This window comes from Mauremys mutica, chromosome 18, assembly GCF_020497125.1.
Source record: "Mauremys mutica isolate MM-2020 ecotype Southern chromosome 18, ASM2049712v1, whole genome shotgun sequence".
NCBI classification, from domain to species: Eukaryota; Metazoa; Chordata; order Testudines; family Geoemydidae; genus Mauremys; species Mauremys mutica.
In genome coordinates, this window is record NC_059089.1 from 24,180,018 (window position 1) to 24,198,617 (window position 18,600).

Here is an 18,600-nt window from a genome sequence, read left to right on the forward strand (position 1 = left end):
GGAGTCAGTCTGTGCCAGCCAGCTCTGTCCGTCTCCCTCACCGAGCTGAGGTGGTGTTAGAGTAACACTCAACAGCCCGGCTCGTGTGGACTAAAGTGCAGTTTGAGTCTGAACAGTGACTGAAATCGAAGCGGCCCTGGTTTGCTTCCTGGGCGTATTCTGTCCCCCGCACTCTGTCTCGCTCTCCCTGGCCCGGCTCAGCAAACAGTTATGGGAGAGGGAGCTGCGTTCTAGTCTGGATCATGCATCAGCCACAGGAGTTGGTAAGTAAGGGCCGGATGCTGCCATCAGAGTCGCTCGCATAGATCCCTGCCGCTGTGCAGGCCCAGTGAGCCCACGGGGACACGGCTGTCTCGGGTATACCGGAGGAGGGGGCACGTCACACCATTACAAGTCTGATCTTTGATCGCCACATTCAAACCCAAGTGCAGTGTAATAAGTTTGGGGCCTTACTCTCCAGGGCCGCCGCAGTAACAGTAACACTGCTGCGGATTGGTCCTGTGCAGAGAATCCCATTCCAGCTGCTCCGGGTTGTAGGACAGCACCATCTTGACGGCTTGCAGCGTCTTGGCAATGGCTCCCTTCTTCAGGGCGCCCCCTTTCTGCAGGACCAACCAGAACACAGGGTCAGCACAGCCGTGCACGAGGAAGCTTGTCACTAGAGGCGTGAGCCTGGCCCCATTGAAGGCAATGGGCATTTTGCCATCAGCCGCAAGGATGCAGGCTCAGGTCCCAGGTTTGAAAGGAGCTCGTGGTCAGAGCAGGAGGCTGAGAGTCAGGGTGCTCTGGCACTTGACTAGCCCAAAGCTGCCCAGCAGTTACGTCCCCTCTCTGTGCCTCAGTTTTCCCACCTGCAAAATGGGTGTCATACCCAGTGGGAAGCGTGGAAACAAATCCATGAGGGTAAAGCCGAATGAGCCTCTTCCAACAAAGGTGCTGAAGGAGTGCTGGGCTGCTCAACTGCAACTCCTGCCAGACACTCATGCTGCTGCTCCCATAGTGTTTTTTCAGCCTTAGCTGAAAACATGTCCTCTTTCCCTGCTATTGCATTCCTGAATTCCCCAACGCTCTACTTCCAGTACGTGCAATCCCCTAGTGTTACATCAGCCTGGGGTTCATGTCGGCTGACGGTCACCAGAGTGACAACAACTGCAGCGGTCTCCACCTCTGGGTTCTCTAGCAAGATATTCCTTAAAAGGGCCCGATCTGCACAGGGCAGAGGGTCAGCACTCTCTGAAAAGCAGGCCCCTTTAAAGGGCAGCAGCTAGGTGGGGCCCCCAGATCACTAGTCACTTTTGAAAATTTAGGTCTCCTCGTCCAGGACCTCAGTCCCCGTGAAAGGTACTGTGTAAATCAATCCATCACGGAATACAGCCTACTGGGGCAAAGAGAAGCGAGTGCCAGGCAAAGCCTGGGAGTTGAATTTCTCTCTACACTGATACAGGCCTGGCGGTGCTCCCTCAGAAGTTGGAGGGTGCAGGGCTGGGCTCTGTGGCTTAAGCCCATCTCTACTCCATAAGCCTGACATGGGCACTAGTAGCAAGGGCCTCTCAGGAGGGCTTTCTGGCCACTGACGCCCACTGGCAGGAGCTGGGGCTGGAGTGAAAGGGAACAAAGCTGGTGTACAGGAGGCAGGGAACGAGGGGTTAAGTCCCTTTCCCCTGTTAAAATGGGCAGGTCCCAGGAGTAACAGTCACTTTTTAATGTTTTCCAGGATTTTCCCCGGTTATTTCAGCTGAGACCTTGACCGAGCTGTGACTTCCCCACTGCAGCACGGCTTCCTTCTGCCAGCGTGGCTGGTGCAAAGGGGCTGCCCTGCCCCCTGCCGGTAAATTCCCTCCCTGCAGCAGGGCCCCCCCGACGCACTGAGACAGCTAGGCCAGCACTGCAGGAGCTCTCCCTGCCCCACGTGGGGGGCACAGCCAAGGTGAATCCTTATGGTTCTGTGCCCTGCCACGGGGCACAAGTTAGGGTGGGCTTCCAGAGGCAGCAGCGGGTGCTGAACCGGCAGCCCCCGAGCAGGGGCAATGCAAACTGGCTCCCTTCCGTCCCTGCACAGAGGGGGGGATCCTGCCCCCTTGCCATCAGCTACAAAGGACTTCACCCCTCCATAGGAATGCAGGGCTCTTCTGCGCGGTCCCCCTAAGCTGACCCCTGCACCAAGAGCCGGGGTAAGCCCAGCGCAGTCAGCCACTCACTGCAGAGAGTTTGCCCAGCAAACATCACCTGGCAGGGCAGGTTCCTGTTGGGGTTGGCAGCCCCCGGAAGGGAAGGAGCTAACTTGTAACTGCCACACCCCAGAACCAAAACGGACCAGAGACCTGGCGAGCAGGACAGCGAGCCTCACTCACCCGTACAGCCAGGGCAAATATACATCTCCGACAAAACCAGGGCGTCAGCACGGGGCCGTCGCTGCTGTCCACCACCGGGATGTGGCACTGCTGGTGGTAACCTAGAGGAGGGTCGGGACAATCAGTGTACAGCGAGCCAAGAGCCTCCTGGGAGCACACAGATTAGCTGGCCAATGAGAAGGCAGTGGCTGTGTGTGCACAGGTGTGGCACAGCCGCAAACACACCCAATAACCGCAGCCACTAATGGTCGTGGAAGGGGATTAAACGGTGTCCCGTAGCCCCGACTGGATAACGCCAGGTTCTCCCTGCCAGAGACAGGCCAGCCTGGAGCTCAGCACGCATCCAGCATTAACGACAGCTCCCCTGCAGCCGGCATATTAGAGCCATGGGAAACCTGGGGGGGGTTTCAATGAACCAAAAGGAAACATTAACTGCATCCCATCCCCCGTAAACTTACACTCCCCACGGACACCCATTCACAGCCCCACTCATCCTGCCAATACATCCACACCACACACGCCCTCCAATCATCCCCCGCAAACACCCCTGCCTGTTACCCGCCCCATGCACACTCATTCATCCTCCCCAAACGTACACGCAGCCCCATGCAGCCCACCCCCCGGTCATTCCCCCAAACGTACACACACTCTGCTCACAACCACACACGAAACATCACCAAACTCCTCGGCTGCTTTCTGGGGTTCTAACCTGTCTCACAGCAGTGCTGGGACCCTGAAGCCAACGGGGATTCTGCCTTTGAGTGGCCAAGCTGGGCACCTGGCTTTCAGCGACTGCCACCCGTTTTCACTGTATGTCAGAGGGACACATGGCACCGTACTGGGGAAAGAGCCGGCTCTGCTCATCGGGTACCTCGCATTAATCAACGCTAAGTATCAGCTTAGTGTAAAAGGGGACAAGCGGATCCCCTGCCTCTCCCTCTTGATCTGCTACTCTGTGAGAAAAGTTCATTTTCTCCTTCCCTCCCGAACAATGACATTGTGGCCCTTCAGGGCCAGAAAATACAGAAAAACGAAAGCCACCGTCACTGCCAGGGTCAGCCAGAAATGTCGAAGGAAGGGAGCCGTGCTCCCTTGCAGCACAGAGCCTGCAGGAGGGCGAACCAGGCATGCTGGGCCCCTCTCCACTTTGAGAAGAGCACTGGAATCTGAAGCAGTTCCACCATTCAGGGGACATCACACTCCACCTGGAGCAGCACTCGTTCTTACCTAGACCACATTTTCCACAGATGAGGATTTCGTTCAGGGGCCCTGATGTCTTTCCCAGGCAGATGTTACACTTTGGCTCTTCTCCGGGGACACCAGCTAAGAAGAGAGCAAGAGAGCAGCGGGTTCAGAGATGCATGATGGAAATGCCAGGGAGGGGGTGGGGAAGAGGGTCCGCTGGCAAAATTCTATTTCTACCCTCAAACACACACGCTCCACATTAAATGGTTAAAGGAAAGAACCTGGGCAGCTCCTAAGTTCTTCTCCTGGCTCGACCACGGGCTCACCAGCAGTTAAACCCCTATGTGCAGACTAGAGCCTACTCCAGAACATTCTACACGGGGAACCCAACCCAGAATCCCCTTGGACACCTGCACATGCTTCTGTTCAGACACCACTTTGGGTCCTAGAGGAGAATAGTTCCCCCCAAGAAGGATGATATTTGCTTTTCAGCTAACATACGTTCACAGGTCTGTCTGGGAGGGACACCCGTACCAAAGCGAGGCTTGCCGGCATCTGCAGAAACTCCAGCTAAGAACTGACCTGCTGGATCAGAACCAGCAGATTTTGTCTTGGCCCCTACACCCGCCAGACTTGGCAAAACTCTGAAGTGTGCATAGAGCTGAGCCAGAAAACTGGGGTGAAAAAAACCACATCATTCCCATGACATGCACTTGTGAAGATACATCCAAGAGCAGGATAATGTATAGCTTTTTTTTGGCCTGTAGCAAAATCAAGACTTCTGTACCAAGGCAGCCCATAAATTGGCTCTATGGGCCAGACTCTCATCTCACTCGCACCAGGGCAAATCCAAAGTACATCCATTGGATCAATAGAATTGTACCGGTGTGAGAAGAGACACAGGCTCTAGCAGCATTTATATATTCCGAGTGCAATTCCCATTCACTAAAATAGAGTCATGATTTCCCCCTTTGTCTTTGGATCAGAAATAAAATGAAAGGTTTAAAGACTTGCTCTTGTCTCTGGGAAGTTTCAAAGTCCTCCTATTTCAAGATAATGCTGCTAGGCCACATTTCTTTCCCTCAGTTTCTTCTTGCTATGAACAGGTGCACGGAACTAGGATCTCTGCTGCACCCTCATCCAAATGGATGGCCAAGTGCTTACCTTACTGAGCGAAAACAAACCAGAGGCTTGATTTCAGTGGAAGCTCATCCCAACCTTTACTCCTATGCGCATTCACAGCCCACCCCTCATGAGCACACAATCCCCCGAGGGCAGATTCCATCACTTGCACACAGAGGTGAGGGACTGCTCCAGAGCAAACGAGTGGCCATAGTCCCAGCAGGGCACGGTCTCCTCCTTCACTCCCTGTCCTAAAACTGAGGTGTACGTATTGCCAGAGGCATATCAAACACCTGCTCCATCCCCGTTTCAGTGAAGACGAAGCTATTCCTGCAAGTTTTGTTTAAAAAGAAAAATGGAAATGGCATTCTATGGGACGAGCAGCACTTTATAAATGCCACTTCTTATCCCAGAATAAGTATCCTATTATTTAACCCTCCCCAAAGGATACACTGGATCCTTTTCAGCATTTCTACTGAAGAGGGTAAACAGAGCTGCTATGAAAGGGTTGGTCTTCTGCACAGGGCAGGGGGGAAATGTCGCCCTAGGTGAACAAAGGCACCAGCTGAGGCATCTGCTTTTTCTAGACTAGAACTATTCAGCTTCATCGTCCAGGTGACACAGACACGTGAGGCCAGTCTGATGGGATTGGGAGCGTGGCTACCCGCTGAGCTCTGCATTGCCACACATGAGACCTAGGCTTGTTTCCTAGTTCCAGTCTCTCATTCCTTGGGCCACCAGTGGCTAAGGGTTCTCCAGGTACCAGACACACAACCCCCCCGAGAGCAGCAGGAGATGTGCCTCACTGAAGAGCACACCTAGCCCTTGGGAAAATGCATTGGTGGCCTCTGTTAGGACTCCTGACCCAGCCTCGACCATTAGGATGAGGAATATCCCCCTTGGGAAAAACCCAGGCACATCGGCAAAATTCACAGCTCCAAACAAATGGAGCTAAATGATCCCACAGACAGGACATAAGCCAGAGATAAGAGTCCTGCCACTGGGCATGACGCAAGCACCAGCCAGAGACAAACACAGCCCAGCGAACCACCATTAGTCTAGCCAGAACATCCAAACAGTTCTTCCTCCTCCTAACATTTTCCAGATCGCCAGTCAAACAAATGGCCCCAAGGGATTAAAGGAATGTCCACTCAGACAAACAGCTCATTTTCTGGACAGACCTGCTGCTCTGGGCAGCACTGAAAGGGTTAAAATGCCTTGTTTTGGGTTTGTTTGTTTTTTTTACATGCAGCGATGCAAATACATCCCACAGATCCCAGCAAGGTACATTTGGAGCCCTTATCCAGACCTGGCACATGGCACATCAGAAATATCAGCGCGTGAACAGAATGACTTTAGTGGCATTTGCACTGACCCCGTCCTCATGCAGTGCAGAGTGGGGCAGAAATCCTACGGACAGGGAATGGGGTGCTGCAAGAAGGGGACCGGTGCCTAGGCAGTAGGTTTCCATGGGGCATTCACTAGATGAGTCTGGGTGGGGGAGGCAGAGTCAGGCTGCATCGCACGTATGTTATACCAAAACCTACCATCTAACTTGGCACCCAGACCCACAGGGTAAAGATCCCAGCTCCTGCCAAATGAAGAGCCAGTGTAGGGCAGCAAAGGAGTCAGCTGGGAGCAATGGAAGAAGATGCCCCAGAGCTACCTTTGAATAAACAGCGTCTAGATCTCACGCAAGACAAGAGAAAATGGGAAGTTTGGGGGGCCTTCAGGTCCATCCTTAGGAGCAGAAGCTGCTGAGCCCCTGTTGGGAATTGTCCCTGCCTGTTTAAAAAAACCCAGGGCAGGAGAAGAGACCAAAGCATCACTCACCATGCTGAATATCCTTCCAAAGGACCCAGTACTTGGAGTTATCTTCAAAGGTCACAAGACAGCTCTGTTTGGAGCCACTTACCTGTGCAAACAAGAGAGACGTCAGATGCAATTTTATCCCCTTCATTTTAAGCGTGTTTTTAAACTCACAACATTCTGACAGCTCTGCTGCGGGAACTCACTGCAGCATGTGGATTTTAAAGGAACATCCAGTTGCATTTTGCTTTGGTGAGGGATGCTAGACTAACAGCCCGGAAAACCAAAGCTGGTTGTGTTGCCACCTATCAGTTGCACAAGCAGCACCAGTGCCCACCTCTGCTGTGGAGTACCATCGAGAGATGAGTGAGTATTTGTTCCCACACTCATCCAGCCCTTGGCATCTCTGCTGAGGAGCCCACTAACATGATGATCTGCTTACCCTCTAGAAACTGGACTGAAGCTCAACTCATTTCACCAAACAGCCATCAAATGAAATGATTTCTGGTCACCACTGACATAGGCTGGATGGAAACCAGCAGCCTAAGAATGAGTCCCCAAATCTGCACCCACCTGCAGAATTGGTCTTAACCCCACTAGTCGGACTGTTTAGCATCTCAGCACAATCACTGGATGTGTCCCACTGACCCTGGATAGCTTTCACAAGCCTATTCTTCCTGTTAACACTTAGCCAGCATCTTCCACGGAGGGCTCTCAAATTACTTTACAAAAGTTGGACGTGTGTTAAGGTTTCCCCTCATTTTACAGGTAAGTAAACTGAGGCACGGAGAGGTTGTGTGTCTTCCAACATTACACAGGAAGTTGGTGGCAGAGTCAAGACTAGAACTTGTGGGAAATAAAAAGTACAAATGTTGCCATAAAATTGCACATGTAATACGTTGCTGGGATTTTTTGTTTCAGGTAATTTGATAAAAGGCCAACTTCCAACAAAAATATACAGATGCATGGAGTGAAAGTTACAGATGCAGGCATTAGTATACAGACAGTATAATGCCTGCATCTGTAATTTTCACTCCATGCATCTGAAGAAGTTACCCCCAAAAGCTTATGCCCAAAGAAATCTGTTAGTCTTTAAGGTGCCACCGGACTCCTCGTTGTTTTTGTGGATACAGACTAACACGGCTGCCCCTCTGATACTTCACTGTGTAAAGTTACTCAGGGATCCCTTCTCTCGCCTCCTCACTCCCACCCCCTTGCCCCAGGCAGCAGCAGCAGCAAGCCCTGGGAGCCTCGGGGAAGGTCAGAGCAGGTAGGGGAAGAGGCCAGAGGGGAGCGGCACCAGGGCCCAGGTGTCGGGCGGCAGGGACGGCCAAGCTAGGGGAGACAACGCCTCCCCATGACTATTATACTCGCCGCCCATGCCCAACGTATGTGAAAGAAGCTGTTCTTGGGGGCCTGGAGAGCAGGAGATAGGACTGGGGACTTGCGCAGGTGGAGGAGGAACTGCTCTTGGAGCCTGACAAACCTCCAAACAGATTTGCAGGGGTCAGTCCCCTGGGAAGCCCTTAGGAAATGAGCCCAGGAAGGTTTGCACAGGTCTAGTGTTATCAGAGAACAGGGGCTTCGGTTTAGCTCTTTGGACAAATGCATCCATCTCATTTCAAAACACCCAAAGTTTGAGGGTACTTGAAGGCAGGATTTGGGTAACTCCCATTATTGAGATATTGGAATTAGGATCTGCTGGGAGGTTCAGATTCCAGGGCCACCCCCGCCCAATAAAACTTGGATCTAGGTTCTGATTCAAGCACATCTCTGGTGTATAAATAAGTAAGAAAGAGAGAACCGTGTTAGACTGCACAGAGCTTTGAACGCCTACTTTACCCTCTTGATCTTTCCAATGTAATAGAGTCCATCAGTCCACCTGCAGAGCACATACTGCCCCTCCGTCAGTTTGACCATCAGATCTCTGCAGCCACTCCCATTCGCAGAAGAGTTGACCGCTGCTTGTTGCAGATGGCTGGCAGCTGCATAGACATCTCGGATGATTGGGTTGTGTGTGCCGTTCTCCATGAGCCTCAGCAGACACTGCCAATAAAATACACACTCAGTGACTTTTCCATCACACCATAGGGAAAAGCTAGTTCTGCTCATGCAAACTCTCCAGTCCTGGGAGCCATTGGCACCAGTCTCACCATTCTTAACCAGGCAAAGCTCTCACCCACTTTACTGGGAGTTTCGTCTCTATAAGGGGGCTGATGTTGCAGACCTTATGCATATCACAGGATTATTGCTAGTGTAACCCATTCAGTGGGGCATTCTGTTCCCCTCTAGCAGTGTCAGGGCCACAAACAGAGGTTGATGAACCTGCGTCAGCCTTGGCTAATAGCCACTCTTTTAGCTCCAGCTGTAGGGGCGTATGCCCTTAGAACGAGAGGGCTCAGTCTATACTTGAGAAAACATAAGTTATATTAGCCTTCAGTTAACAAAACCAAGGGAAAGGGCATACAGCTAAGATCATAATGAACAAAGAGAAGAGTTCCTCTGGTACCACTCATTTCAGAGGGCTCCGTCAGGTCTGAAATACATCAGGCCAAAAGGCATGCGTTTGAAGGGTTGACAGAATTTACTTTTTATTTCTGTGAATTTTAATTCAAACATTTCTCTGCACTTCTTAATAAACCCCCAAATCCAGCAGCACCGGACCAAGGCACCAGCATGAAAATTAAACTGACTATAAACAGAAAGTGATACTGACCAGCCAAGTTTCACTCCCCTAGAGAAGTGAAGAGCAAAAAGTAAACAAATGGCATCAAGTAAATTTGATTTTTAAAATACTTTTCGTTTTAATCACCGTCGATATCATTAGTAAACACAGCTAAGACAACATCATTGAGTGATGTATGATTTTTATCTTGATACTGTCCCTTTAATTGCAAAACATACTCCTGCCTTAGTTTATGCCCTGGAATTGATTTAAAATATAAACAACTCAATGTGTTTTACCCTGGGGACTTTCACGCAACCATGAATACACCCTGCAAACTACCAATAAAATTTACAGCTTCGATGAGACAAATTTTAGTGGTTAGTGAGTCTCTCAACTAAAGTTCAGGCAAGCCTGTCCAAATGTAGCCAAGCAAAGCAAACCCAGCAAAGATCTCTGGGCAATCACACCAGCGAGCTGCTACATGCCACTGAAAAATGCAAGTCACCCTCTGATCGGTTTTCATATTAAACCAGACTATGACATTAAGACCTCTTTCAGTTTCCCCTTAAGACAATGGGAGACACCCACTGACTTCAGTGGGAATTTGGTTTGGCCTTCGGTTTAGTAAAACAAGTACTATTCGTGTTGTTATTCTGAGACAGACAGCAGGTACTAGAGTTACAGAGACAGAAAGGCTAAAGCAGGGGACGTCGGGGCTTTTGGAAACTCCCATCCACGAGTAGTGGGCAAGCTTCATTTTGAAGGTTTCTCTTCCCAACTATCTTAACCTCTTGAGTCCACAGAACCAGGCTGGAAATTCCTAGAGAGCAGCCTCACTCGCTCTTGGTGTCTGTGCTCTGGGACAGAACCCGGAAGTGCAGAAAACATGCAAAAAATCACATTTGAATGGGAAATAAAAGAAACTCCTTTCCCCATCCCTCACACAGAAGTGTCCAGTTTCAGGGCAAAGGTTCAAGTCATGTATCCGTACCGGTTCTCCCAGCTCTAGTCTCACTGGGCCATTTGTGAAGTAAGATGCTACCCAACAGGGAGAGGATGAGAATCCAGCCTTAGCTATTATTACCAGCTAACAATCAAAGGCAGCCTTCACTCGGGACAGGATCCCTTTGACATCAGTGGGAATTTTGCCAGAACAGGGATTGGAACCCCTAATTCAGTGTAATTGTCAGGATGATCTTTTCTCACACAGGCCCCTGGCGTAGCCTGATACGCCCACGCAATGCAAGTCTTTCCTGCGGAGTCACAGGTGAGTCTAAATGGGTCTGACTTGCACACCAAGTGGGCTAGAAGAGGACGCGACAAACACCAGTTTAGATTCCCCCCTGGATCTGGCCCTATTCAAGCAAAGCTGGGCTACTCCTGGGGAATGACATTCCCAGCTTGTTAAATATTTGCTAGAGAACAAGGCGCCTTTCCAGGCAAGAGCAAGGCAGTCAGTCCCAAACTGAAAATATCCCCCTTGTTTTCAAGAATAATGGGTGGAATCATATTCATTTTCTTTGCATCTCTCAAGAAGAAGTGGGTATTCGCCCACGAAAGCTCATGCTGCAAAACATCTGTTAGTCTATAAGGTGCCACGGGATTCTTTGCTGCTTTTACAGATCCAGACTAACACGGCTACCCCTCTGATACTCAAAGAGACTAGAACTAAGACAGGAAGAGCAGCCAGCCCAGGAACACCCGGCCTCTCCTGTCACTGACGTTAAAAAGCAGTGTTTGCATTTGGGCCCCCATCCCCAGCAGAAATAAAAGCAGAGCCTCCGCCGCTCGCGCCAGGAAGTGAATATTTGAAGATGAAAAATCGCTGCCAGCCCGAGGAACGTCAGAGACTCTCCTACATTCCAGAGACATTAATCCCCTTTTCGGGAAGGACCCTGTGGCCTCTCCAAGGAAAAGCTTCCTACGCTAATTACTCAGCCCTGCAAAGGCCAGCCTCTGCCAGTGCTCAGATGGGAATCAGGCGTGCACACACCGGGTCTGCGCCCAAAGCCCAGGCTAGGGAGCAGCCCGTGCGGTGACACGCGCCAGGCCCGGGTAACCCCTTTCCCTCGCCGCTCTGCGGTGCTTTGGGAAGCGAAGTTGGCAGATCGCCAGCTCCCCCGGGCTTCAGCAAGGGCAGGTTCATTCATGGGCACGGCTTGCCCCCAGCCCTCCCTCGATGGGGGGAAAAGAGCATCAGGTGGGGGTGGGCGCCACATGTCCCAGCGCTGGGAGAGAAGGGGGCAGCCCTGTGAATTGGGGAGGAGGGGAGTACACCCAGCTACACTCACACCCTCCCCACTTTCCCTTTCTCCACCAGCCAGGACCTCCCTCCCCCGCTTCTTACTCTGCAACAAAACTCCCTGCTGCATGCACTTACCTAGGAGCCGGTCGCCCACAGAGCTGTGATTGGTTGATTCAAAAACATTCAAAATTAAATCCATTTTTTTGGAGGGGGGGGGGAAGACACACACGGTCCCGGCCAGCCGGAGTCAAGCGGCAAACGGGTCCCCAGGCAGGGCAAGGGGCGGATGCGGCAGATACAAAGTGCCAGACACGCGGGGCCAAAACTCGCGTGGAAGACGGCACCGCCGCTGGGGAGGGTCCGGTTTTCTCCTCTCTCGCTAACTTTCCTGCTGCAGCCAGCAGCCGCCGAGCTGCCAACGTGCCTGAACTAACAATCGCTCTGGGGAGAGGGGGCTGCTCTAACTGGGGCTGGGTTTTTTTTAATTAATGCAACACCCCCCACCCCGGAGGAAGCAGGTTCAGCCCCTGGCGAAGCCCGGCAGGGGGGCATGTCAGGATCCGCCAAAGGACCCCCCCCCACTAAAAAAAATCCAGCTAAACCTACAAAATACAAGAAGTCTGGGAGGGGGGAGCTTCCTTCTCGCCTGGATCTCCAAGCGCAGACACCCCCTCCCCGAGCCAGCGGCGGCGGCGGGTCGGTGCAGCCCCCCCCCCACGCACCCACCCGCGGTCACCTTGCAAACTTTGCGCGAGCCATCGCCGGGGGTCCGCGCCCGCCCGCCCCGGGCCCCCCCTTACCGCTCCGCCGAGTCCTCGGGGCTCAGCGCCGGGCGGAGAGCGCTGCCCGCGGGCGGCTCAGTGCCTGGGGCGCGGGGTCCCCCCCAGGCCGCCCCCGGCTGCTCCCCGGCTAGCAGCGCTGCAGGCGGCTGAGGCGGGGCGCCATCTTTTTCACTTTTTCCCGCGAATTATTTACGTTTTGCTTATGTAATTAGCACGGGCCCCCTCCGCCTCCTCCGCCCGCCCGGCCGGCTCCCTCCTGCAGGAAGCCAGGCAGCGCCCGGAGCCCTGACAGCTCCCGCCGGCTGCATTTAAAGGGAACGTGCCAGGCAGGGCCGCGTGTGCCACCCGCAAAGAGCCGCACGGACACGCGTGCACACACCCGCCGCTGTCCCCTCGGAGGGACACCGCCTCGTGCCTCCAGAACCAGCCAGTCCCCCCCCACACACACCCCCCCCGCCAGCTGTGCACGCAGCAGTGCAGCCAGAAACACACACTCAGATACACCTGTCCACATCTACAGGTAGCTACACCCAGAGCCACACACCGAAACACAGGGGCACACACAGCTATTCATGCTCAGGGCCGGTAGGCGGTCTCCTAGGGCACTGGCATTTAGGGGGCCTCATTTTCTTCGGCAGCAACCACGGCAGCCCCAGTTTCCACCGGTATTTAAGCGGAGGGAGCTGGGGCAGGGGAGCGCGGACTGGCACCGCAAGCCTGGGAGGCGGGAGAAGTGAAGCAGCGACGGCGTGCTCGGGATGCTCGTGCTTGTGTGCAGAGCATGGGTGAGCTGGGGCAGGGGGGGTGCCTCAGGGCAGAGAGTGGGGAGCTGCCATGGGGGGAGCGCCTCAGGGCGGGGGTGGGAAGTTTCACCTAGGGCACGAAACATCCTTGCACCGGCCCTGTTCATGCTGCAAACACAGAGCAGATATTTGTACGTACACACACACACACACACACACACACACACACACACACACACACAGAGTGATGCATGCAGAAGTGTGCCCAGCAATGGATAGAGGGAAACACACACTCAGATACACCTGTCCACATATACCCAGAGCCCCACACAGAAACTCATGTGCACACACACACCTCTGAATGCTGCAAACACAGAGCAGATATTTTACACACACACAGCCAAGCAACCCAACCAAATGCACCATCTCCTCCACTCACACCTGTTTCTCCACCTGCCCCACACTAACCCTGTGGTGTAGGATGGAGTCATGCAAACACTGGTGTTTTTCTCTTTTGGGAGAATTTCTAGACTTTCGCTTTTTTTTCTTTTCACCTTCCCTACATGTTAAAATTTAAGCTGGCCAGTCCACTGAGGATTTGAGTTCCCATCTCCTTGCACCCCCTCACACGGCCTGTGAGTGGCAAGGATGTAGATAATCATAGAATCATAGGACTGGAAGGAATCTCGAGAGGTCATCTAATCCAGTCCCCTGCACTCATGGCAGGACTAAGCATTATCTAGACCATCCCTGACAGGGGTTTGTCCAACCTGCTTTTAAAAATCCCCAGTGATGGAGATTCCACAACCTCCCTGGGCAATTTAGTCCAGTGCTTAACCACTCTGACAGTTTGGAAGTTTTTCCTAATGTCCAACCTAAACTTCCCTTGCTGCAATTTAAGCCAATTGCTTTTTGTCCTATTATCAGAGGTAAAGAAAAAACAATTTATCTTCTTCCTCTTTTCAAGTATGTAAAAGCTGTTCTCATGTCCCCTCTCAGTCTTCTCGTCTCCAGACTAAACAAACCCAATTTTTTCAATCTTCCCTCATAGGTCACGCTTTCTAGACCTTTAATCATTTTTGTTGCTCTTCTCTGGACTCGCTCTAATTTGTCCACATCTTTCCTGAAATGTGGCACCCAGAGCTGGACACAATACTCCAGCCGAGGCCTAGTCAGCGTGGAGTAGAGCGGAAGAATTACTTCTTGTGTCCTGCTTACAACACTCCTGCTAATACATCCCAGAAGGATGTTTGCTTTTTTTGCAACAGTGTTACACTGTTGACTCATATTTAGCTTGTGAGCCACTATGATCCCAGATCCCTTTCCACAGTGCTCCTTCCTAGGCAGCCATTTCCCATTTTGTATGTGTGTAACTGATTGTTCCTTCCTCAATGGAGTACTTTGCATTTGTCCTTATTGAATTTTATCCTGTTTACTTCAGACCATTTCTCCAGTTTGTCCAGATCATTTTGAATTTTAATCCTCTCCTCCAAAGCACTTGCAACCTCTCCCAGCTTGGTATCGTCCACAAACTTTATAAGTGTATTATTTACGCCATTATCTAAATCACTGATGAAGATCTTGAACAGAACCAGACCCAGAACTGAGCCCTACGGGACCGCACTCATCATGTTCTTCCAGCATGACTGTGAACCACTGATAACTACTTTCTGGGAATGGTTTTCCAACCAGTTTTGCACCCACCTTATAAGGTTGCATTTGCCTAGTTTGTTTATGAGAAGGTCATGCAAGACAGTATCAAAAGCTTTACTAAAGTCAAACTGTACCACATCTACCACTTCCCCCCTATCCACAAGGCTTGTTACCCTGGTAAAGAAAGCTATCAGGTTGGTTTGACAGGATTTGTTCTTGACAAATCCATGCTGACTGTTACTTATCACCTTATTATCATCTAGATGTTTGCAAATTGATTGCTTAATTATTTGCTCCATTATCTTTCTGAGTACAGAAGTTAAGCTGACTGGTCTGTAATTCCCTGGGTTGTCCTTATTTCCCTTTTTATAGATGGGCACTGTATTTGCCCTTTTCCAGTCTTCTGGAATCTCTCCCGTCTTCCATGACCTGTCAAAGATAATTGCTAATGGCTCAAATATCTCCTCAGTCAGCTTCTTGAATATTCTAGCATGCATTTCATCAGGCCCTGGTGACTTGAAGACATCTAATTTGTCCAAGTATTTAGCCTTTTCTGATCCTACCTCATTTTCACAGGCATTCGCTACATTAGACATCCAATCGCCACCAACCTTCTTGGTGAAAACCGAAACAAAGAAGTCATTGAGCACCTCTGCCATTTCCCCGTTTTCTGTTATTATTCCCCCCACCATGAAATAATGGGCCTACCCTGTCCTTGGTCTTCCTCTTGCTTTTGCTGTATTTGTAGAATGTTTTCTTGTTACCCGTTATGTCTCTAGCTGGTTTGATCTCATTTTGTGCCTTGGCCTTTCTAATTTTGTCCCTACCTACTTGTGTTATTTGTTTATATTCATCCTTTGTAATTTGACCTAGTTTCCACTTTTTGTAGGACTCTTTTTTGAGTTTTAGATCTTTGAAGATCTCCTGGTTAAGCCAGGGTGGTCTCTTGCCAGACTTCCTATCTTTCCTACGCAATGGGATAGTTTCCTCTTGTGCCCTTAATAATGTCTCTCTGAAAAACTGCCTTCTATTGGTTTTCCCCTTAGACAACATCAGGTAGAGGCTTGATGAGGGTGTGGGCAGCCCCCCACCTCCCCTTAGGGAGAGTAAGCGAGCAGTTGCTTTCGACAGGAAGATTACAGTGCAGGGGGCTTTGGAGATGGTCCACAAGAACTTTCCTGGAGTTGAAGGCAGGTTAAACTGCTGCCCCTTTGGGAGGTTCAATGTAGATACACTCAGCACAGGCAGTGCAGATCACCTGCCCATTTGATTAACATCCACCCCTTTCCCCACCCCCCTCATGGTTTCATTTAACGTGTTGCTGATCTTATCTAAGTCCAGTCTTGAGCACAGATTGCAGGGACATCTCAGTGCATTTCACCTACCACTAAACCAGCCTCTTCTGCATAGCTCTGTTCCCACGGTCCTAATACAGCTGTCCACTTAGGGGACATTCCCCACCCTGTGTGTTCTGGAGGTGACTGGAACTTGTCCAATCACTTTATGGCAGGACAGGTCCGAGGATTCAGTGCGATAGGTGGGCTGGGAATTCACACCTAGGTTTACAAGACCCAAAGTATCTTTAAGCTACAGGAAAGATGGCATCAGCTATAACCTAAGGCCAAACATGCATTGATCTCACTGAGATGAGACTTCTTCCAGTTCTGTTGATTTTAAAGTATGTTAAATAAAATAATGGTTGGTTTAAGAAGTAAAGGTGCAGCAGAAGAGTGCACTGTTTCACCCGTCCCCTGCTGCGGCACCCTGTGTGTTGTTTCAATTTGTGTTTATCAGAATTCCTAGAAATAGGTTCAGCTTCCATATGAATACACAGCCCCAGACTGCTATAAATGCTATTGTCATCAATACCGCAATGAAGTAATAAGGATTTGCTATTTAATGGAAATGGCTGCAAAAAGCAAATATTTTCAGACACCCCCAGACAGTGGCATAACACTGACCTGAGGATATGAACTTTTTGTTATTGTTACAACATTTGCTCCATGATCAGTTAACATGCAGGTATATTAAAAACTCGATTTAACACTGTGTGTAATGGATGTGAGATGCCTTCCAGCAGAAGGCTGATTCCTGACCTATGACTTGACCCAAAGCCCACTGAGGTCAGTAAGTGACTCTATTGACTTCAGTCAATGGGCGTTAGATCAGAACACATTAAGTATGTTTTTCTCCAATATTATGTATTCCTTATCACATTAGCGCAAACATGTGCATTTAAAACAAATAGTTCCTCCAGCCATGATTAAAATGACACAGGGGGAAAATGACATTCCCCCCCCCCCCCCGCCCTGTATTTCTGTGATCTGAGAACTAATTTATAAAAAGTCAGTTTATCTACAAAATATTGGACTGCAAATATTACTCAATGCAGGTGTTGCTCTTTTTTACAGGTGAGTATTGAATAGTGCGTATGCAGGAAAATAACAGAACAAGCTTTGTTTAAAGTTTCATAGAACTAAGTTACAAAGCTTTACAAATATTTATGATTTCAGAAGTTATAATAAAGACTCTAACACAAAGTACAGTAATATTACAGGCCATTAAATATCTTGGCAAAGAAAGATATCAAAGGAAGAAGGGGAAAATTAAACCCAACCTTCTTAATGATTAATCACATTTTAAACATAAGGGATGTAAAAACACTAAAGTCAACAGTACAAGGGATCAAAAAGAGTAAGCATGTTATCCACTGAACTTAAACACTGCACTATAGAATTTTAAATCTAATTCAGAGACACTTCTAAGACCTCACAAACAGCCTCTTTATTGCTCTTTTGAGAGACAAGAAATTCCTTGCAGTCATTCTAATCAAAAAGATAAATATTTTTATTGTCCTCAGATAGCCTAGATTTGTAGGATATAAAAGAGACACAGAATAACCTAATGCAATAAACTCTGTCCTAAGTGTTATTAATGACCTTCTCTAGCCAAAGTGGCCTTGGAAAGATGAGGAAAAATATGGATCCCACAATCAATAGTGTATATAAAATAATCCCGTGCTTGTTGTATAATTCTTTCCCTGTCTAACGCTGAGGCAAATAGTAAAATTACAGTGGAAGGATCACTCGGTATAGGTGGTAATGACAGCTTGTTGGGTAGCATGAGTACCACAGTGTCCAGAGAAGTGGGTAAAAATATATATGGGTTTTTACAAATAGAGATATTAATTCAGAAATGTCTTCCCCTCCAGATAGTTCAGGGAAGTGCCACTGCCCTAACAGTGATTGCTTTAAAGTCATTTTCAGAAATCCACATTCCTACATACCTAAAGGAAGTCTCTGATCTCACTAGAATTGTACATTTGTATTTTAAGTTGTTCAGATTCCAATTCTCACTTTGAATTAAGTTTTCTCCCTGCTTCTTCTGTCCTGTTTTGTCTCGTGAAAAGTTCTGTCAGAAAATGCCTCCAGCTTAGAATCAAACGCAGCTGATTCTCCCCTACGAAGTCCCTTAAGCAAAGTGAGTGCAGAGCAGGGGTGCAGTCATAGACCCTACTGCCTGAAGGACCCACCAGTGTATCTAGTTTGACCTCCTGGGTAACACAGGCCCCCAACCCCTACCAAGGGTAGGATACTACTGCTCTGACTCATTAGTGCTTCACGCTCACTTTGCAGGGGGTAAATGACTGCTCACACACGGCTAAACGGTACATCCTGGCAACTGGGCAACTACATGGAGGGAGAACTGCAGAAGGAGGAAATTCTGCCCTTCCCTACTCCAGATTGCAAACTTGTTGAGGACTCACAACATGGAGTAGCCTCCATGCTCCCTTATGCACCTATTTCATAAAGGTTGGACACTGACCAATCTGCAAAGCAGCTCACCCAGGCCTGGCCCCCTCTTATCTCCTGTGTGCTGCCACACCAGGAGTCCCCTGGGAGCTGAACTCTGCATGACACTGTGGGATGGTGTAGACGGGCCAACTCACCCCTGCGGCGCCTCCTGCTGGTGACTCCAGGAATTAGCTCTGTCCAGCGCTGGAGCGCCCTCTGCAGGCCGGTGATCCACCTGTCTTCAGGCC

General features: G+C 49.9%; 1 protein-coding gene across 4 annotated transcripts in view; it reads right to left on the reverse strand.

Moving 5' to 3' along the window:
* The window catches only part of PHF19 (PHD finger protein 19), a 29,850-nt gene extending 17,439 nt beyond the window's left edge, over nt 1-12,411 (reverse strand). For all 4 annotated transcript variants that reach the window (XM_044993156.1, XM_044993155.1, XM_044993158.1 and 1 more), the window contains exons 1-6: nt 12,181-12,411; nt 8,310-8,513; nt 6,492-6,573; nt 3,579-3,674; nt 2,352-2,452; nt 454-602 (exon numbers count right to left, since the gene is read on the reverse strand). In XM_044993156.1, coding sequence (XP_044849091.1) covers nt 454-602; nt 2,352-2,452; nt 3,579-3,674; nt 6,492-6,573; nt 8,310-8,498 — 617 coding nt within the window. In that variant the 5' untranslated portion in view covers nt 8,499-8,513; nt 12,181-12,411. The remainder of the gene's footprint in view (nt 1-453; nt 603-2,351; nt 2,453-3,578; nt 3,675-6,491; nt 6,574-8,309; nt 8,514-12,180) is intronic.
* Nucleotides 12,412-18,600: the final 6,189 nt, after the last annotated feature.